Source organism: Staurois parvus, unplaced genomic scaffold (assembly GCF_062004578.1).
Source record: "Staurois parvus isolate SC_StPar_1 unplaced genomic scaffold, SC_StPar_1.0 ptg000608l, whole genome shotgun sequence".
NCBI lineage: Eukaryota > Metazoa > Chordata > Amphibia > Anura > Ranidae > Staurois > Staurois parvus.
Window position 1 is genome coordinate 464,379 of NW_028318404.1, and position 19,957 is coordinate 484,335.

Sequence of the window (19,957 nt, forward strand, 5' to 3'; positions counted from 1 at the left end):
ATTGTGTTCACTTCAAACGTAATCATGTGATAGCAACAATCCTTTTATTTCAGATTTCTGCAGAGAGACTGCTCCACACAGAGAGCAAGGGTCCTTCTCTACAGCCTGCAGCCAGGGGACAGGATTTTTTACCCAGGCTGTGGCTGCTTTCTAAAGAAAACAGACTAAGTCTTTGTAAACCTTTGTTTGTCTGGAATGTATTTAGCCTTTTTACACTGAAAGTTTGATTGGGCTTAAATAATTTCTGTTATTGTACATGCATACAGGCACAGCATAAGAAATTCCAGTTGCACATTTTATAATGCAGAAATTCTATTTTAAGAAAAATCTGGATAATAATAAAATGTTATCGGTTAATATGCCATTGCAAGGAAACAGTTTCAAGTTCTTTTGATGGAGGTAATTAACAGTCCTACCAGCCATAAGAGTAGTCTGATAATCAGGGTGTTTATTCCTCAGGACTGCGCAGATGCCTCCTACAGTCATGCACTTTCATCCTTTAAATATATACAGTTGTGTTCAAAATAATAGCAGTCACACATCACTAACCGGATCAATCACTGTTTTTGGTAGAAATGTTTCTACATGGCAAATAATTTACTAGCAGGTGTAGTAGAGTAATAGAAATTCAACAGACCCAACAGTCATGACATGCATGCTGCTGATTCTGTGTAATTGAATCACTCATTGAAAGGGGCATGTTCAAAATAATAGCAGTGTGGAGTTCTATTAGTGAGGTCATTCATTCTTTGAAAAACAGGTGGCAATTATTGCCTTTATTTAAGGAAGGAAGGCAGCAAATGTTGTACATGCTGGTTACAGTGCATTTCTCTCTGAAATTCTGAGGAAAATGGGTCGTTCCAGACATTGTTCAGAAGAACAGCATACCTTGATTAAAAAGTTTATTGGAGAGGGGAAAACATATAAGGAAGTGCAGAAAATGATAGGCTGCTCAGCTAAAATGATCGCAAATGCTTTAAAATGGCAACCAAAACCTGAGAGACGTGGAAGAAAGCGAAAAACTGCCATTCGAATGGATAGAAGAATAGCCAAAATGGCAAGGACTCAGCCAACAATCAGCTCCGGGAAGATCAAAGAAGGTGTAAAGTTACCTGTGAGTACTGTTATAATTAGAAGACGCCTACGTGAAGCCAAGCTATCTGCAAGAAGCCCCCGCAAAGTCCCAAAAAAAAAAAAGACGTGCTGAAGAGTTTACAATTTGCCAAAGAGCACATTGACTGGCCTAAAGAGAAATGGCACAACATTTTGTGGACTGATGAAAGTAAGATTGTTCTTTTTGGGTCTAGTGGCCGGAGACAGTTTGTCAGACGACCCCAAACACTGAATTCAAGCCACAGTACACTGTGAAGACAGTGAAGCATGGTGGTGCAAGCATCATGATATGGGGATGTTTCTCATACTACGGTGTTGGGCCTATTTATCGCATACCAGGGATCATGGATCAGTTTGAATACATCAGAATACTTGAAGAGGTCATGCTGCCTTATGCTGAAGAGGAAATGCCCTTGAAATGGCTGTTCCAACAAGACAATGACCCCAAAAAATGCAGTTTCTGAGGCAAAACCAAGAAATAGAGAAGAACTGTGGAATGTAGTCCAATCATCCTGGGCTGGAATACCTGTTCACAGGTGCCAGACGTTGGTTGACTCCATGCAACACAGATGTACAGCAGTTCTCAGAAACCGTGCTTATACAACTAAATATTCATTAAGTGATTCAAAGGAAAGCAAAATCTTCAAACATTTTTCAGTTTATATAGTGAATGTTTGAGTTTGTAAAGAAGAATACAAAACACTGCTATTTTTTTGAACAGTCTAATATTCACTTTTCTTCTGTTTTTTTTAAAGGAACAACACAAATTTGATAGATTTTTCTTCATGTTTTGATTTGGAATAGAATGTGTAGTGTTCTCAATGCATTTGTGTGTATGGAAATAAAAGCTATTAGAAGGATTTTGAGCTTTATTCACTTTTTTCAACACACTGCTATTATTTTGAACACAACTGTATATACTCGCACACATTTATATTGGTGGTGTTTGCAAAAAGGCATCTGAAATGTAGCAACTGCATGCAGGTACACTGAATTTGATAAAGGCACAGAGCAGGGAGGAGCTGCCAGGGGGTAAGAAGGCAATATCCCATAAGATCACTAGATTGTACTGCCTTCAGTGTTGCACATAATACAGCGGTGTCTGGGCATTGTATATAGCAAGTATGTAGCTGTTGGAGGTCCCAGACATGGCTGTATTTAATGTAACATAAGGCACTGACTAGGCAGTAGGGTGTACGCAGTACAAATAATTTAAAATGTACAGTTTGGTAGCACCTGTATGGCCCCCACTGGGTGCTTGTGTGTAAATCCAGTGGTAACAGTGCTGTATAGAAGAAGTGGGTGGTACAGAGAGGAATTACAAGATTCTCTGCAGTTCTGGTAACACAACCATCATATCTTTCTGCAGCCTTCTGATTGTGGTAAATGCTCTACATGCGGTCTTCAATGGCCCACATGGATTAAAATGTACACAGTAATAAATAACAGCCAAATGAATAAAGTCTCTATAAAAAGGATTATATTGCAGACATGGAGCTAGTGCTGCTGCTCAGCCCAGACTGCTCTCCAAGTCAAAGTGGCCAACTGTTACACGGTGTGGGTTTCCACCCAACGACACAGTCTTTCTGAATAACGGTAAGGGCTGACAGTGGAGAACTCCTGTCCACGATAACGCATGCTCTTCCAAATATGCTCCAGCTTTTTCCTAAGGCCATACACAGTGAATATGTCGATGATGCCAACAAAGTATCTTTGCTCTGGCCCATCCATCACATGCAAAGGGTTCCTGTAGTTTGGCAGCAAGCGGCGGTTTTGCGCTACAACATCGGATACGTCAGATACCGTGCTGACTTGCTGCCCGATCTTCTTCATGGGCAGACGTCTGGCAGAGGTCACTTCTGGGGTGCCGCTATAATCTGTGCTGTTATCCTCCTTATCCACAGAATCGCTCTCCTCTTCTACGGTGCCAGGGACAGAGGCACAGTGAGATGTGGTAGGGCTACCAGTTCCATTTACCGACCTGCAAATCACACTTTATTATACTCTCCAATTAGAACAATCAGCTTCATCTAAAGAAGCGGCTCCAGTGTAACTAAAGAGGGTATATGTCTACATTTCTGTTTTGTTTTTTTTTTAAGTCAAAAATAATGTTTTTCAACTTAGTAGTCATTAGATGTGATGGATGCATTAGTTTTCTTTTATGGCTTTTCTTCTGTTTTCACCTGGTGATCTGGCCAGTAACACACCTCCTGTATTAGAGTGAATGAGCACAGGGGCACCAGCATTGTCAGTCTTGGGGTAAGGTAGTGTTAAATGTACTAGCAGATTTAGATGGACTAACAAATTGAAGCCAAACTCCAGCTCACACTTTTTGAGCAGTTACAGCAACAGTTTTTGTTTTCCTTTTGGGATAAAGGTTTTACGGAAATATAACAAAGATGATCATTGCAAGCAACCCATCAATGTAAATGGTTTGTCTCATCCCTCTAACTGCTACATTTGCAGGGCAGCGTGTTCTGCTCAAAACAGCAGACTTACTAGCTGGATCACCAGGTGAAAAAGGAACAAAAGCCTAAAAGGAAAACTAATGCAGCCACCACATCTAAGAATTGACAAGCTGCAGTATAAAAAATTTTTGCATTTGGGTTTAATACCTCTTTAAATAATATCAATAAGCATTAATGTTTTGTCGTATAAATTAGCGAGAAAAAAAATTAAAAGATTATTTAACGCACCCAGCTTTTGGTCAGAGCTGCAGCAGAGAAAGCTGCTGTTGTGGAGTCATTATAGCTTTTTTTTTCTGTTGCAGCAACAGCTTGTTATTTTGTCTTCCAGGTTTTATAAATCCATTCTGATATGTTCTTACAACCCTTTACATTTATGGTCAACATGCACAATAACCATTTACAGAACCAAAGAGATTTTTTCTCAATTGTCCATTGCGGGATACAGGAACTCATAAATAGTTGGGTTCTGCTGTCGTCTACCGAAGGTTGGGACACTGGTAAACAAAAGTTTTAAGACAGTCCCCCTTTAACCCATCCTCTACCCACCATACCTCAGCTTTTTGCTGTTGACCTAGGGCAGTGGTCGGCAAGCCGCGGCTCGCGAGCCACATGCGGCTCTTTACACTCTTTAATGCGGCTCTTCTGTGTGCCGGGCGCCCGCTCCCCTCCCTCCTCTCGGGCGGCCGCCCCAAAAGTCAGGACTCTGCAGCTAGCCCAGCAATGGGCAAACTACGGCCCGGCGGACCTTTTAATCCGGCCCGCGGAGCGAGGCAAACATTGGCTGTCAGGAAGTAGGCGGGGCAGCGTGACGAACTCCTCTCCTCTCACAGTCCGCCCTGAAGACCGGAACGGCGCGGGAACACGGCGAGAGGAACGCGCGGAGCAAAGGTAAGTGAATTGACACAATAGGGGGGATGAATTACTATATGGGGGATGAATTACTATATGGGGGATGAATTACTATGGGGGATGAATTACTATATGGGGATGAATTACTATATGGGGGATGAATTACTATATGGGGGATGAATTACTATGGGGGATGAATTACTATATGGGGGATGAATTACTATATGGGGGATGAATTACTATATGGGGGATGAATTACTATGGGGGATGAATTACTATATGGGGGATGAATTACTATGGGGGATGAATTACTATATGGGGGATGTATTTTCAGTTTTAAAAATGTGGCTCTCAAAATAAATTTCAATCGTGGTTTTGGCGAGATTTGGCTCAGTTGAAAAAAAAGGTTGCCCACCACTGACCTAGGGGCATGGATGCCTTTTCTTCAGCCTTGCTGAAACAACATTTTTAGTAGCCTTTTTTGATTTGTACAGTTTTTTTCCCTCAGTGTTCTCAATCAATATTCCTCACTACACCACTGCTTGAGTTGGTCCCTATATAGCAGCTATCCAGCTTGGCAATCCCTCAGCATTTCCTTTGGAGGCCTCATCCGGACCCTAGTGGACTGGATGTGTGGGGCTAGCCTGGAATGTGACCTTCAGGTGCTGGGTGCTTTCCAGACCTTTATGTGCTATGTTAGCCACATAGTGTTCTCCAGCTCCAGAGCTGCGGCACAGCCCCATGTGTGACTCTGTCTATGAAGATTCACTTGGTAATGCCAGTTAGGCTGAAGTGCCAGGTGTTATATCTTAGTTTGCATTTTTTTAAATTTCCCACTACTGATTGTATTTACCACTGTACAGGTTACGAATGAGGGACTGAGCACTGAAGTCAACTGCTAGGCACTACACACGCATGCTCTGTGGTTTCTTTCCTGAAATTTAGTCTGGAGGAAGCACCATCCCGCTGCTGTTCTCCAGTTTAGTTCTTCTGGCTGCTACACTTGGTCACCTACAGCTGCCTGAAATTCTCATTAGCACCAGCTGCCTGCTTTTGTGAGTATTAAAGGATAAGATTACCTTTTGGAACATGTTACCCGTATTCAGGGTTGAACATGTAACATGTTCCAGCTCCTGCCCCTTTGCCTCCTAATCCCCCCCTAAGTGTCACAGGGCAGAGGGTCTTCTCCCCTCACTGACTGTCACAATTCAAAAACAGTGGGGCTCCACCCACACAGCCACATCATTCAGTCACAGGTTCCTGGGAATGAATGAACTACATGTACCAACATCCACCGTGGTAGACAGCTTGTAGTTTTGAATGAACTGAGAGGGCACTGATGAGGAGCCCTTGTAGTTGGGGTACGTCGTGAAAGCTGCAGGACTTGTCATCATAAGGCTGACATTGCACCCTGGATCCACCGATTATGGATGCAATGCTTTCCAGGTTCATGCAGGAAAAAATAATAAATGCACATTTTTTGTCTGCAGAAAAATTGTGCATTGATTATATTTTCTAAAAAGGTGAACTTTTCCTTTAAGGCCTTGACTCATATTGTGCCTAGCTGCTTACTGCTGTGCAGTGCAATATGTCCTCCATGGAAACACAGGTAACAGTCTCAATGCTGCTGTAAAAAACGCAGTCCACACGCCCCTAGCAGTTCCAGGGCATTCACCCAGTATAACAAAATGAAACCGACATCCGTAATCTGGGACCCCTATTGTTATAGGCTCTGAGCTTCAGGTTGATCCTCTCTAGCCTTCCCTATCCCAGAGAGAGAACATCTGGTTCAGATTATGGTATTGGTCCTTCTCATAGTCCTGTGTTGTAGATGGCTCCTGGTCCCTTCTTGGTTCTGTCATTGGCTGTTGCCCATCCCTCATTTGGACTCCTTTTGGACATTCCAGCTGTTTCTGAATTAATTTGTCCCTCAATGAACAATGGAGAAAATAAGATTTTTGGACTTGCCATAAAAACTGTATTTCTATTGAGGGACACAGGTCCCACTCCTGTGTTTTTTGCTGACCCTGTATACCAATTGCTGTATACAAAACTGAGGCATGCTGGGTAGTAGCGGGATTTTATGGGGGGTGACTTACAACTTTCCCGTTTACTAGTGTCCCATCCTCCTGTTGGCAGCAGTATGACTCAACTGTTTCTGAATTCCTATGTCCCTCAATGAACTTGAAAGAGATTTTATGGTAAGTACTTATTTTTGCTAATAGGGCAAAGAAGTAAAATGTTCACTTGATATCCACATCCTCCCACCTGCAGCTGATGGTTACCTTCTCTGTAGCCATGTTTACCTGCTGGAGCAAGCGAGAAAGCCCTGTGTAAGCTCCGAGTTGATAGGTCTGGAGCCTACACTGGCTAAGGACCGAGATATATTAGGCAATTGACCACTCAAAATTACGGCACTGCATAATGGGAGAAGGGGAACACATGCTCCCCCATACCTGAAAGTGCTGGGTGTTTGATTGCTCAAGCAGGAAGACTGGGTGGCATATGGATAGTAAGTACCAACAATGGGGGAATGAGTGGATGAAGCAGCTCTCCAATGAACCTGCTGTTGCATCTTAAATGCGTACAGAATAGGTTCTCTTTTAATTGGAAAATATAGTCTTCAATGTATTTTAAATAAACATGTAAAAGAAATCAGTTTGATATAACAAAACAACCTTATCAATATAAGTTTATGTTTTAAAACCTTTCTGTGAATAGTCAAAATGTTTATATAAGTACCTGTAATAAATAAATTAATTAATACGCAGCTTTCTGCGCTACAGCTTTACTGCTTTTTTTACACACTATGGTGGAATTCCTAAAATTGGTGCACCAGAATCTGGTGCAGCTGTGCATTGTAGCCAATCAGCTTTTAACTTCAGCTTGCTCTAGTACAGTGGTCGGCAAGCCGCGGCTCGCGAGCCACATGCGGCTCTTTACACACTAAAATGCGGCTCTTCTGTGTGCCGGGCGCCCGCTCCCCTCCCTCCTCTCGAGCGGCCGCCCCAAAAGTCAGGACAATGCAGCTAGCCCAGCAATGGGCAAACTACGGCCCGGCGGACCTTTTAATCCGGCCCGCGGAGCTTGGCAAACATTGGCTGTCAGGATGTAGGCGGGGCAGCGTGACGAACTCCTCTCCTCTCACAGTCCGCCCTGAAGACCGGAACGGCGCGGGAACACGGTGAGATGAGCGCACGGAGCAAAGGTAAGTGAATTGACACAATATGGGGAATGAATTACTATGGGGGATGAATTACTATATGGGGGGTGAATTACTATATGGGGGGTGAATTACTATATGGGGGATGAATTACTATATGGGGGATGAATTACTATAGGGGGGATGAATTACTATGGGGGATGAATTACTATATGGGGGATGAATTACTATATGGGGGATGAATTACTATATGGGGGATGAATTACTATGGGGGATGAATTACTATATGGGGGATGAATTACTATATGGGAGATGAATTACTATATGGGGGATGAATTACTATATGGGGGATGAATTACTATGGGGGATGAATTACTATATGGGGGATGAATTACTATGGGGGATGAATTACTATATGGGGGATGTATTTTCAGTTTTAAAAATGTGGCTCTCAAAATAAATTTCAATCGTGGTTTTGGCGAGATTTGGCTCAGTTGAAAAAAAAGGTTGCCCACCACTGGTCTAGTAAAGCGTTGACAAAAAATATGTAAGCTGATAGGTTTCTATGCAGAGCTGCACCAGATTTTGCACCATGCAGTTTTAGTAAATAACCCCCTATGAGTCGACTGTCTCACTAAGGTCAATGCACTCCTTGTAAGGCTCATATCTTATCTCAACTGTTATCTCTAGTGGCTAAACTACTACTCTTTATACTTAATATAATCATAAAAACATGGGAGCACAAGTTTGTAAAAATTATAAAAATCACATTAAAGTTTAAATCCAAAGTATGAGCTCACTTGACCTACACTGTACTTTCCCTTTAACTGACAATTCCTTTCCCCCACCCTCATTTGTTGCCTTTGGTCACCTTTTAGTGCGGACAATGAGGTTGGCGAAGGACCAGTTTTGGCTCTTCTCATCAGCATGTAGAGGCTGAAATCCTACTAGCAGGCTGTAGTCCAGCACATTCAGCTCACGCAAGAAGCGGGTGTCCAGCTCCGTTTGGCGAAGCAACCAAGACCGCTGCTGATCTGAGGCAAGAGAGATAATAATAAACATAAGAATACTATGTTCAGGCAGCCAGCCCTACTGCCGCTGCGTTTCTTAGAAAAATTAAAGACAAAAATAAGAGTTTTAACTTACCTGCAAATTCCTTATCATGGAGCACAGTACAGGAGAGGCTGGATAATCATAGACCCAGTGGAAAAGCCCAGCCCCCCCCCCTCCCCCCAGGTGTACTCCTTTAACCCCTCCTCCTCAGTTTTTTTTTTTTACCAGGCAGTGAAGAGTAGCACCAAGGCTGTGGAAAGCTACCAAGCTAGGGATTTCCTTGTTTGACTGGGAGAAGCATAGGAAACTGAGAAAAAGGAGTGTGTTTGTTCCAGGGATTTCTTTTTGATCTTAAGGTCAAAGCATGTAAACTTAGGGAAGCAAGTGTTCATAATGAGGCTTAAAGCTGAGCTTCACCCAAAAGGGGAAGTTCCGTTTTAAAGCCTCCTCCCCCTCCTATTCACCAAATGGCACTTTTTTTTGGGGGGTGGTACCTGGTTTTGCCTGGTGATCTCCTAGGTTATCCAAGCAGAAGTTCTCTTCTCCCCCTCCCTCCCCGCAGTCTTCTGGGAAACATGACAGGTCCCAGAAGACTGCGGGACATTTGTCTACTGTGCAGCTCGGCTCTTGCATGCACAGTGGGCATCCGGCTGTGAAGTCACAAGCTGTCACAGCCGGGTACCCACAGTTGAGATGCTGGCACAGGAAACAGGACACAGAGGAAAGGAAGGGCTTGGGTGAGCACATCGCTGGATGCTGGGACAGTTTTTGTAGCTGCTGAATTTTAATAAACACAAAATTGACTGGAGCTGCTTTTTAAGTATTCTAGATAAAAGGAAGGCTGGAGGGCAGGGACTTTTGAAAGTGATTACCTGGCCGAAGGCTTGAAGAATCTGGATAGCCTTTTGGACGTTTACAGAGGGGGGAGATTTAGGGGAGATGCAGTTTTGGGGCAGATGAATCCTTCAGAAGAAGTTGTCTAGTTACCCTGTGACCTGCATGCCTTCGGTTCTTAAAGCGGTTCTCCACTCTGAAGAAAAAAAAAAAAGAAAAGTCAGCAGCTACAAGTCCTATAGCTGCTGACTTTTAATAATAGGACACTTATCTGTCTATGGATCCAGCAACATCCTCACCCAGGCTAAATCTGCACTAGCCTTTGGGTTCCCAGCACTGGCATCTCAACTGTGGGCAGTAGGCTGTGCTGCTTGCAGCTTCACAGCTGGCTGCCCCCTGTGCATGCGCGAGCTGTTAAGCACTTTATGACTGGTCCCACAGTCCTTAGGGACTTGTGACGTGTCCTAGAGGACTGCAGGAAAGGGAGAGGAGAACTTCTGCTCGGATCGCCTAGGAGATGCAAGCAGAAGTGGAAGCAGAGGATAGGCCAAATAACAGTGTGAGTAATCTGGAGGTATTTTTCTCCCACTGTAAAGTGCAGAAAATGTTGAAGAGGTGGGTAAATGGAAATATGTAGATAAGTATCTTTAAGGTGCACTGATGCCAGATATTCCCCATGTCTCTGAGAGGCAATTACTGACCTTGCACATTCAATGCAACATTTTAGAGCATGAAGGTACTTTTTCAGGGATTACAAGCCCAGATAAGGACAAATATTGACATACCATGGTACCATGAACAGTATGAGACTGTTTGAATAAAATCCATTGAGCCTGTCCTGAGGGTCCAGAATGACCACTCCCTGGGACAAAAGTAGGTGTAGGACGGTCTGCAAAACTGAATGTCTTTGGGCAGATTTTGGCTGGTTTTAAACAAAAAAGCAGTGAGGAGGTAGAGTTTGAATCTATAGGTCTGGGACCTCTGTGACTCAGAGGAATGCAAACTGCTACAGTCGCCCTCCACTCTTAAGAGTAAGTGCACCCCTTCACTGTGAAGAAGGTTTTGGGGTAGACTTGGTGAACTTTGTGTTCCAAGCATGGCTGGATCTAGGGGGGTGTAGGAGTGGGCTATGCCCCCCAGATTTTAGTTGTGCTCTCCCCCAAAGCCAACCCTAACCTGCCACTATACTGTGCTAACCTGCCACTATGCTGCCATAATCTGATACAGAAAAGTAGGCCAGAGGGCAATGTTTATAAGTGTTCCACAAGAACTTGTCCTGGAAAACAAAATCCTGTTGATTATTTCCCGTGTCCAATCAGCTGCTGGTTGACAAAGAGAATTCAAAGCAATAGCTGTTTACTGGGCTGGACTTGCTTGACTAAAGACAGCCTTTAAGAACATCTCACATTTTCTGTCTGCAGAATTCTTAAATGAAGGAACATCTTCATTTTAAATTGTTTGTTTAAGACTGAGATGGTAGGGTAATCTACTATGGAAACAGTCCACTTTTTTGTGAATTATTTTTCCAAAGGATTTAGTAGCTCGGCAATGATTCTTTGAGGACTGAAAACCTTTTCAGTAGTGCATCATAAACTGCCCATTTTTATTTGTTCATTAATGGGGAATGTTTCTTTACACTTTGCAGGTCTCGTAGTACCTAGAGAGGCATGGCAAGATGGAGGAGATTCAAGTGCCAATGCTTTTGTGTACAGCAGAAGTGAGCATGTCTGCACTGGCGTGAATTTTGCGTAAAGTCGGAGTGTAAGATGTATTGGATCCTGGGGGTGAGAGATCTTACGCAGCCTTCTATAAAACATCCACTTCCGTACTTCCACTTCCAACTTAAGTAGAAAAGGTAGGGATGGAGAAGAAGTCTGGCACTTTTAAGCTCTGGACAGTGATGGCTGTCTTAAGGCCATCAGTTGTCTAATAAACTCTTAAATAGTTGCCAAGAAATCTGCCTTGGTCAGATAGGCCGTTTGATGTGTGCTCGACATAGAACTAGAATTAGATGCAGACATTGGTTTTAAAACGTGCTTCGGTGCCAGAGAGACATCTCGTCACTCTGAGCGGTTTGAGTGTTTTGCAACCATTCTGCAGAGTGAATATTTGCCTGAGTTTTTGTTGCTGTTCCCTTATGCCTGGTTTCCACCATTGCTAGGTGCAGCTATTCCCCTATGGGGTACGCATGAATTAGGGTGCAGAAATGGGATAAATGTGTTCGTAGAATGATAGAGTGACCCAGGTGTTGACTGTTTGGCAGCAAAGTACTCGTGTTAAAAGGGCAGGAGGAAATGCCTGAGTATATTATAAGGGCTCTGGGCAGAGGTGGTGGTAACAGTGCTACCTGAGGTGTGATTTAACACCTAGTTATCCACCTCAGCCTAAGCCCTGAATGGTGGAATTTTTACTGCCAAGTTTGAAAGTTTAAAAACTCACATGAATGAAAAAGCTCAAACATAATCCCAGCTTCCTCACAGTTTTATTTAGAATTAGTAAATAATAATATTGGTGTAGCGCTACATAGAGTGTAATAATATAGAAGAAATAAATATAATCATTAAAACATATATAAACATAAATCAGTGATGGATCCTTCAAGGATCTATAGAACGTGAAACAAGTGACTATGTGCATATATAACTGGTCCCAAATCTGGACCCACAATATAGTGCAAAAAACACCCAATCCCAAATTGGGATAAATGAATAAAATGACACAGTGAGTCCCAAAAGATGGGATAGAACCAATGCTGTAAGGAAGTTACCATTTGAGGTTATGTGGAGCCACTGGAGCTTGTTTAATGTGATGCTGTATGGTGTGGAGCTATCTACTGTATAGGATCCAGGGTGATCCATAAGGCGTTGTGGCTCTAAGGGTCGTGGCAAGGAGGTGGAGGCGGCATTTCAGCCATTTAAAGATATTTATCCACCTGCGTGTCGCACAAGCACCTGTTGCTGAAGATTGAAGCACATTTATTTGTATTTTTTGCACAATGTTTTGCACTTTTTTTGGACTTTCAATACATCTTCAAGTGTTTTTTATTCATTTTTATTCATATTTATCACTGTGTTTATTAGTTTTTTTGATATATGCAGTTGATATATTCATTGGGAGTCTCAGCACTAGTCACTTTTGATTATAGGTTATCCCATCTTTTGGGACTCACTGTGTCACTTTATTCATTTATCCCAATTTGGGATTGGGTGTTTTTTGCACTATAATTGTGGGTCCAGATTTGGGACCAGGTATATATGCACATAGTCACTTGTTGTTTCACGTTATATAGATCCTTGAAGGATCCATCACTGATTTATGTTTATATATGTTTTAATGATTATATTTATTTATTCTATATTATTACACTCTATGTAGCGCTACACCAATATTATTATTTACTATTTATTGCACCTTTGGTATAGGATAGGGTGTTAGCTGCTTGGTTATACATTCATACTATTTTTGTTTAGCGCAGGGGGATTTTTTCCTTATTTATGTAGAAATAAATACTATTTGGGGGACAATTACGTGTACTGCAAGAAATGGAAATATAGATTCTGATACTTGCTCTTATTCTATTGTATTGGTCCGATAACCAGTTGAACCTGTCTTACTTTTCCATGAAGCTGGTCCTTCTAGGAGTTCAGGCTTTGCCTGCCATAGTGGACATACCTTTCATGGTTCAGGAACCATGGCCCTGGAACTGTATAGCACTCTGTGACTATCTACACTCATTGCACTCAGTGCCAAGATGAGCACCCAAGCTAGAATCAGTGCCCAAAGCAACATTACAGGCCATCCACAATGCATGGGGTATAGATATGGCTGAGATACTGGAGCATTTACCAGTATTCCATGGCTTCCCAAAAAAAGCTTTTTATCATTTTTTTCTCTTGCCAGCTTGACATATTATACTGCATTTTTGGAAATTGTTTGTTCCCTCTCCGCTTTCCCTTTGGGTCACTACCTTAAATGATATTATGCGTATGGAGGAGACTCTAGCACTCAATGTGGACAACTATGACAAATTCACCATGCTCTGGTTTTTATTTCTCTCCCAGGGACAGGTGGGAAACTACGAGGGAACCTACCCTTCCCTGGTAGTTGACTGAGATTTAGATCAAGGATCTTTCATAGGTTCCTCCTTGGTATCGCAATGTGAGGCTCCCCTTCTTGGAGGGGATTATTATCCTATTAATCTCTCCTCATTCCTGGCCTTTAGAATCTCCTCGAGACCCATGCCTTCTTTCTCTTTTTCTTTGCTTCTCCTACTATATCTACTTTGTTTCCACCATCCTCTCTTGTTTTTCTCATTGGATACACCTACTTTGCAATTATAGTGGTTGTTCTGGGGTCTCAGGCCCAAGGACTTTGGGGGGAATAATGGTTTATAGATTCACACTACATACCTTTATTTTCATCACATATGTTTGATTTACCAAATGTCAGTTTCTGTTCCTTGTATGTGGACACATATCTTATCCTTGGTAGATCCTGATATTACTCTTTTACAATTGTTAAAATTTCTGGCTCTTTACTGTGCTGCTTTGATACACTGAAGCTTTAATAAAAATATATTTGACTATAAACATTTACCAGCCACTGTATTACTGTTCACAGATGATCTTTCAATACATTTTGGGTACCAGTTTTGAGACATGTTAAGTGTAACCAGTGTACACACAGTGAAGGACGAAGCCTCCATTTTGTTAACAGTATCCATGTTATTCCCTCATTCTTTCCCCCCTCCCTCTCTGAGAGGCACAGTGACATATGGCAGCGTGTGTGTGTCACAGGCCAGAGCCAGCAGGGGGGCTATGAGCTATAGGACCCCCAAGGGAGGCGGGGCCTAGCTGTCCAAAGAACCTGTGTAATTTAACACCTCATATAAGATAAGGCAAGCCTTCCCAGGAGTTCAAAGAACATTCCAAGGAAACATGACCAGATAACCTTTGTTAAAATCCATTTTTCCCCTATGTCTCATATCTTGGAATATGAGAGACTTACATAAAAACCAGACATATCATCAGATTGGCCACGAGAAGATGAACAGTTTGGTAGGTCACTCGCCTTGTCTCGAATACATAGGAAAGCGAAAAGTAGATCTCGTGAACCGTTCAGTGTAAAATTTCATAATTCATATCTAATCAATCCTCAGACGTTTCTGCATCATAATCTACCCGCGGGTGGAATGTCACTTGTGCAGATGGAAAGTTATGGGCCCAATATGAGTTATGAGAGATTTTGGCTCTAGTCGAGGTATCCGCCCAGACCTCCACGCTCTAAATGGGGTATTGGTCTTTGACTTCAGAGACACCCCCTGCTGGGGAACTACAAAATGGGCTGTCAGGTCTAAGAGAAAAAAGTTGAACACTCCCATTTAACATCAATACCACCTGGGGAGACCCGTGCCCTTTCGCTCTGAAACTTGATCTGCTAGCTCAGGACTTTGGCAAATACTTTAACCTCCTTTCTATTATCTCTTTGCTGTGCTGTTATTCTCTATCTATATATATATATATATATATATATATATATATATATATATATATATATATATAGGTTACATCGTTCTGTAAATATTTTATCGCACCCCCTTTTGACTTTTCAGTAATAAATCTTTCCTTCTGAAAGTGTTGAACTGTTTCTATAGCTCTAAATTGCAATATACGAATTCCTGCCTCTAAAGAGAACGCTACTGTGTTTGTTTAACCCTCTGTATAACCGGCCTGCAGTGACCGTGTTATACAGACGATTACCTCAACCATTATAGTGTTATTGCGGATATCGCCGAGTTTCCTCTTTCTCTGTACAAAAAGGAGGTGGTGGCAGTGTGAAGGGCAATTGCGTAATTAACCTGGCCCAGTAACAATCGCTCAGGCTGCCGGTACATTGATTGTGGTCCAATTAGCTGGAAAATCGTTGTGCAGGGTGCAGCTGGGTGTGGCATTGTTACGCACGTGACATTGCGGTTTAAGATTGGGTAGTCCTTCGGTCACGAGTTTGGTGAGAAGGGCTGGGGTCCAACGGCGCAGTCGTCACATATTGGTGACAGCGATCGTGGGATCGTCGCATAATGGTGGCAGCGATCCCGCGTCCATCACATTAAGCTGTCTAGAAGACACCACAATACAGGCCTGTCTGTGTTTGTTGACACTACAGGTAGTAATATGACCATGTCCCCTGACTTGAAAAAACTTGATGGCATAAATTGAAGCAAAAGAGCAGAGTGTGGCAGGGAATTGAGACAACCTGGCCCTAGGAAGAGTTTGAAATAATGCATTCACTCAGCGGGCTCCTGGTAAATGAAAAGACTGCTTTGCTGGTATCCAGGAAAGAGGGTATACACAACTTTGTAGTAATACTGAGTAGATCTCCGCTCGATAACAGAGGGAACTCTACAGTGTGTAAAAACCATTGTGTGACACCAGTTTTCTGTTAAGGCTTTTCACACAGGAAGCAGTATTAACTATCCCCTGAAAACTGATTTGCAATGGGTCACTTTTCAGAGGTAGCTGTGAAAAGGTTTGCAGGCATACAGGTGATATTGCCACCTCTTGAACAACAGTTTATTCATCTATTTTTTGTTTTAACAGCAAAAGGGGGATTTTGCATGGAAATACTGTGCTGCAACACTGAGTAAGGCATTTGTGACATAATCCAATTTACTTGAGTTGGTGAGTTTGACAGGCTGTGCCACCTGTCAGACTCAATAGTTAAATTTGCCAGGAAGCAAAGCATTGTGGCTGTGGTATATGTACAAACCCCTCTGGATTGCCATATTGGGTGTTATGTGGGTGGTCTAGGGATGGTAAAAATGTTGATCAACTATGTTTTTTTTCTACCCGTGAGAATGGAACCTTAGAGTCATAGCAATAAAGTGGTGTCCTAAGATAAGTTATCAACTAAGCCATACCACTGATTTTAACACTGGACTTCTAGGCAGTTTTTAAGGTACAGGGGTATGCTTTACAAATGTGTATTTTGCTCCAGTGGCTTTAGGAGTTTGAAGCCAGTGATGCTAAATACACATGATTGAAACACAGAAATAAAAAAGCTGGGGGAGATCCCTTGCATGACCAGTTCTCCTCCAATCATGGAGGTTTCTCTGCTACGTTAAGCCTGCATTTTATGATTGGACCATAAAATGCAGGCCACAGTGTGCAAAACCTAGCAGAGTATAATGTGGAGCAGATAGTTAAATTTAGAGGCCAATTTATATTGCTAAGGATAACTTATCCCAAAAGCAAACTTATCACCTGATATATCAGAGTGATGGTTTCCCTGTACTGAAAGCATTGGTTTCACTGAAAGCCAGTGATCCATTCCAACTGGCCATATAACATAAGCGTATAGGACTAAAGGAAGTATGAGATATATAATTCACAACATCTAGACCTCCAGCAATCAGATAAGAAGAAAGTACACTAACCCAAACAGATGACATTTCCTTCAAAGTTCATATCCTTGAAGACCTGCAGGACTCGGCTTCCCTCTGGTTCTGGCTCTGTCCAGCGACTTACATGACAGCCTTTTATATCATAGCTGAACAGATTGGAGACAAGACAGTTACTAACACCACCCATGACCACCCTTGGATATAAAAGTAAGAAATATATAAAAAATAGACATCCTACCGGCCAATGATCCTCTCATCTGGGAAGAAGACACTCTGCATGATGATGAAGTATTTCTGTAACACAAGACATTAACTCACCATTAACAGTGTGAGACAATATCAACTTACAGGCTAAATAAAGTGTATTTTCACTGAGCAAAAATCTATATTATAGTGTTTTTGTTAAAGTGTATGTAAAACTTTTTTTCTTCTTTTGGATAGAGATGGAAAAGATTAACTCCATGAGCAAGGCCCTCCTATTCCTTCTGTACTGAACTGTATTGTAATTGTACTGTCTCCCTTTATATTGTAAAGCGCTGCGCAAACTGTTGGCACTATATAAATCCTGTATAATAATAATAACCTCCGTCAAGTTTTTATTGGTCAAATAAACAGAAAAGTATATAGGGCTCCGTAGCTCAGGAGTTAGGCACTGGTCTTGTAAACCCAGAGGTCGTGAATTCAAATCTCACTGGGGCCTGCAAGAGTTGGCAACTGTATTTCTTATAGAAGCTTTAAGGCATAAGGTTTTTATTGTGTTCCCATTGGGGAGATCCATCCCTCTGTTTGTCCAATGAGCATTATCACAAAGCCAGGAAGAGATGGCAAAACCAATTGGGACATCTGTTCCAGGAACATATGTCGAAGAGAGGATTTCCCTAACTTTGGTGAGATTTCCTCTTAATAACTCTACTCTATCCAAAACTAAAGAAATCTATGTTCGGGAAAGATCACTGTTTTGTCTAGTATGTTATATTGCAGTGAAAATGGCTTATCCCACACCCTGAGCTTGTCTGGGAAACATTCCTATCTGTATGTAAAAACCTTTAAATAAAGAATGTTCAAAACTGAAGAAAAAAAAACAAACGTCCATGTAAGTTTCAAATTATTGCATGCTTTGCTTACTGTTCCATATTTTTGTTACTGTATTAAATATAAAGATTTAACCACCAGAGGGAACACCCAGCTTTCAATCACTGATAGAGAAGTTGTAGTGGTTTGCTACAATTCTTTTCTTTATATATTATGGTCAGCAGTAAAACATTTATTACATTTTTTTGTACGATCAATGGGAGTTTTTAGCACATTCATTCACCTCTGAAGCAGCCGGCGTGACCAGTGATACCAGTCAGGTTTCCAGCCTCCCTCCCATTTTGACAACTGTTGGGTTACCTCTCACTCCCTATCTCCTCCATCCAAGATGAGACAATGGGGTGTTCTCAGACAGACATCTATAAAGTACCACCATTCAAGAGGAGAGTTTGGATGACCCAGTTGTATGGCTAAGTATTTCATTTAAGACATTCAATCACTTGGAACTTTCTTCCACTGCGTCGGTGGCTTCCTTACTAGGCATTTACCAACCATGCCCTATACAACTGAAAAAATCCCCTTATGATATTTAGTTGCTTATGGAGTCTTCCGGCATTGGCTGAGTTGGCTGGTGGCTTCCTTATTTGGCAATCAATTGATAGAGTTGGAAGATTCTTTCATATAAGGATCCATTTATTAGCATGACATTCCACAAGTAAGACATACAGTATATACTATATAGTATATGTCTAACTGCCCCAGGAGTCTTTCAGCATTTTCAGCAAGCTGGTTGTTCCCTTATCCAAATAGTCAATCTACACAGGAGAACATTCATACAATGATCTAATTTTTGGCATGGCATGCTACAAGCGAGGTATATAGATGATACTTAAGATACAGTATTCTTCTTTGGGAGCCTTTCAAATGAAATATCTGCTACAGCTTACTTTGATCAAATGTGGATTCATTTTCTCTACCTAATGTCCAACATGGACTTTGAATGGTCATTCAGCCATAAAATGGATGGACTTTTGGATATCCATATGGAGGAGGAGTTCCTTTTATGCAATATAGCCTTATAGTATATATACTTCATGCCCTCCACATAAATGCATATATAAATTGTTAGGGATACTTCTATGCATGTGATTCCTCATTAGGAGGTGATGCCTAGTATTTTTCCTGCAGATGATATGGGAGGGGTTTTTTAATAATTGAGCAATTATGGTTTTATTTATGAGACAGTAAGTTTTTTGTGTAGTGTAGGTCTTTCAATAAGGAGTTTTTATTTTGTAATTCATGTGTGTGTTGAGTTATTCACTGGGTCTCTTTTTCAGGGATACGCAAAAGAATTCATATATTGAGGTTGAGCTTAGAGAGGAGTCCTGCCCCCTTCCCTCCCAAAAAAAATTAATTAAACATCAGCAGCTACAAATACTGTAGCTGTTGACTTTTACTATTCGGGCACTTACCTGTCCAGGCATCCAGCGGTGTCCTCAACTGAGCAGATCCCTCAAATCGACCATCAGGTGCTGGCACCGCCATCTTGACTAAGGGAAACTGGCAGTGAAGCCTTGCAGTTTTACAGCCGGTTCCCTACTGCGCATGCGCAAAGCGCTTTGTGAGTGGGCCGCAGTCTTCTGGGACCTGTGTAGTGTCCCACAATGCTACAGGGGAAGGAGGGGGGGGCCCAAACTTCCGGGTCAGTTCGCTGCAGTGAACTGAGCTGCAAGTGGCAGTGGGTACCTGTCAAAACCAGGCACCTAAAAAGTGCCAAATGTGGCAGTGGAGGGGGGAGAAGGCAGACAAGTGGAGCTTCCTCTTTTGGGTGGAACTCCGCTTTAAGTCATACATATATACATACCAGCAGCTCCCTCGTGTTATTGGAATTACTTTATTTTTCTTCACAGGATCTTAAAAAACACATTTTATTTATATCCCTGATTTGAGTTTTTAGCACATAAACAGATATAACAATAAGCCTCTATTGGTATATTTTCCAGACCAAAATGGAGCCAATAAGAGAAATTAATTGTTGGGGTTTAC

General features: G+C 42.0%; 1 protein-coding gene across 1 annotated transcript in view; it reads right to left on the reverse strand.

Annotated features, from left to right (window-relative positions):
* Window positions 1–27: 27 nt before the first annotated feature.
* PIP5KL1 (phosphatidylinositol-4-phosphate 5-kinase like 1) overlaps window positions 28–19,957 on the reverse strand; it is a 42,326-nt gene continuing 22,396 nt past the window's right edge. The window contains exons 7-10 of the mRNA XM_089692926.1: window positions 17,118–17,173; window positions 16,913–17,025; window positions 8,465–8,627; window positions 28–3,094 (exon numbers count right to left, since the gene is read on the reverse strand). Of these exons, the coding sequence (XP_089549052.1) occupies window positions 2,662–3,094; window positions 8,465–8,627; window positions 16,913–17,025; window positions 17,118–17,173 (765 nt within the window). The 3' untranslated portion in view covers window positions 28–2,661. The remainder of the gene's footprint in view (window positions 3,095–8,464; window positions 8,628–16,912; window positions 17,026–17,117; window positions 17,174–19,957) is intronic.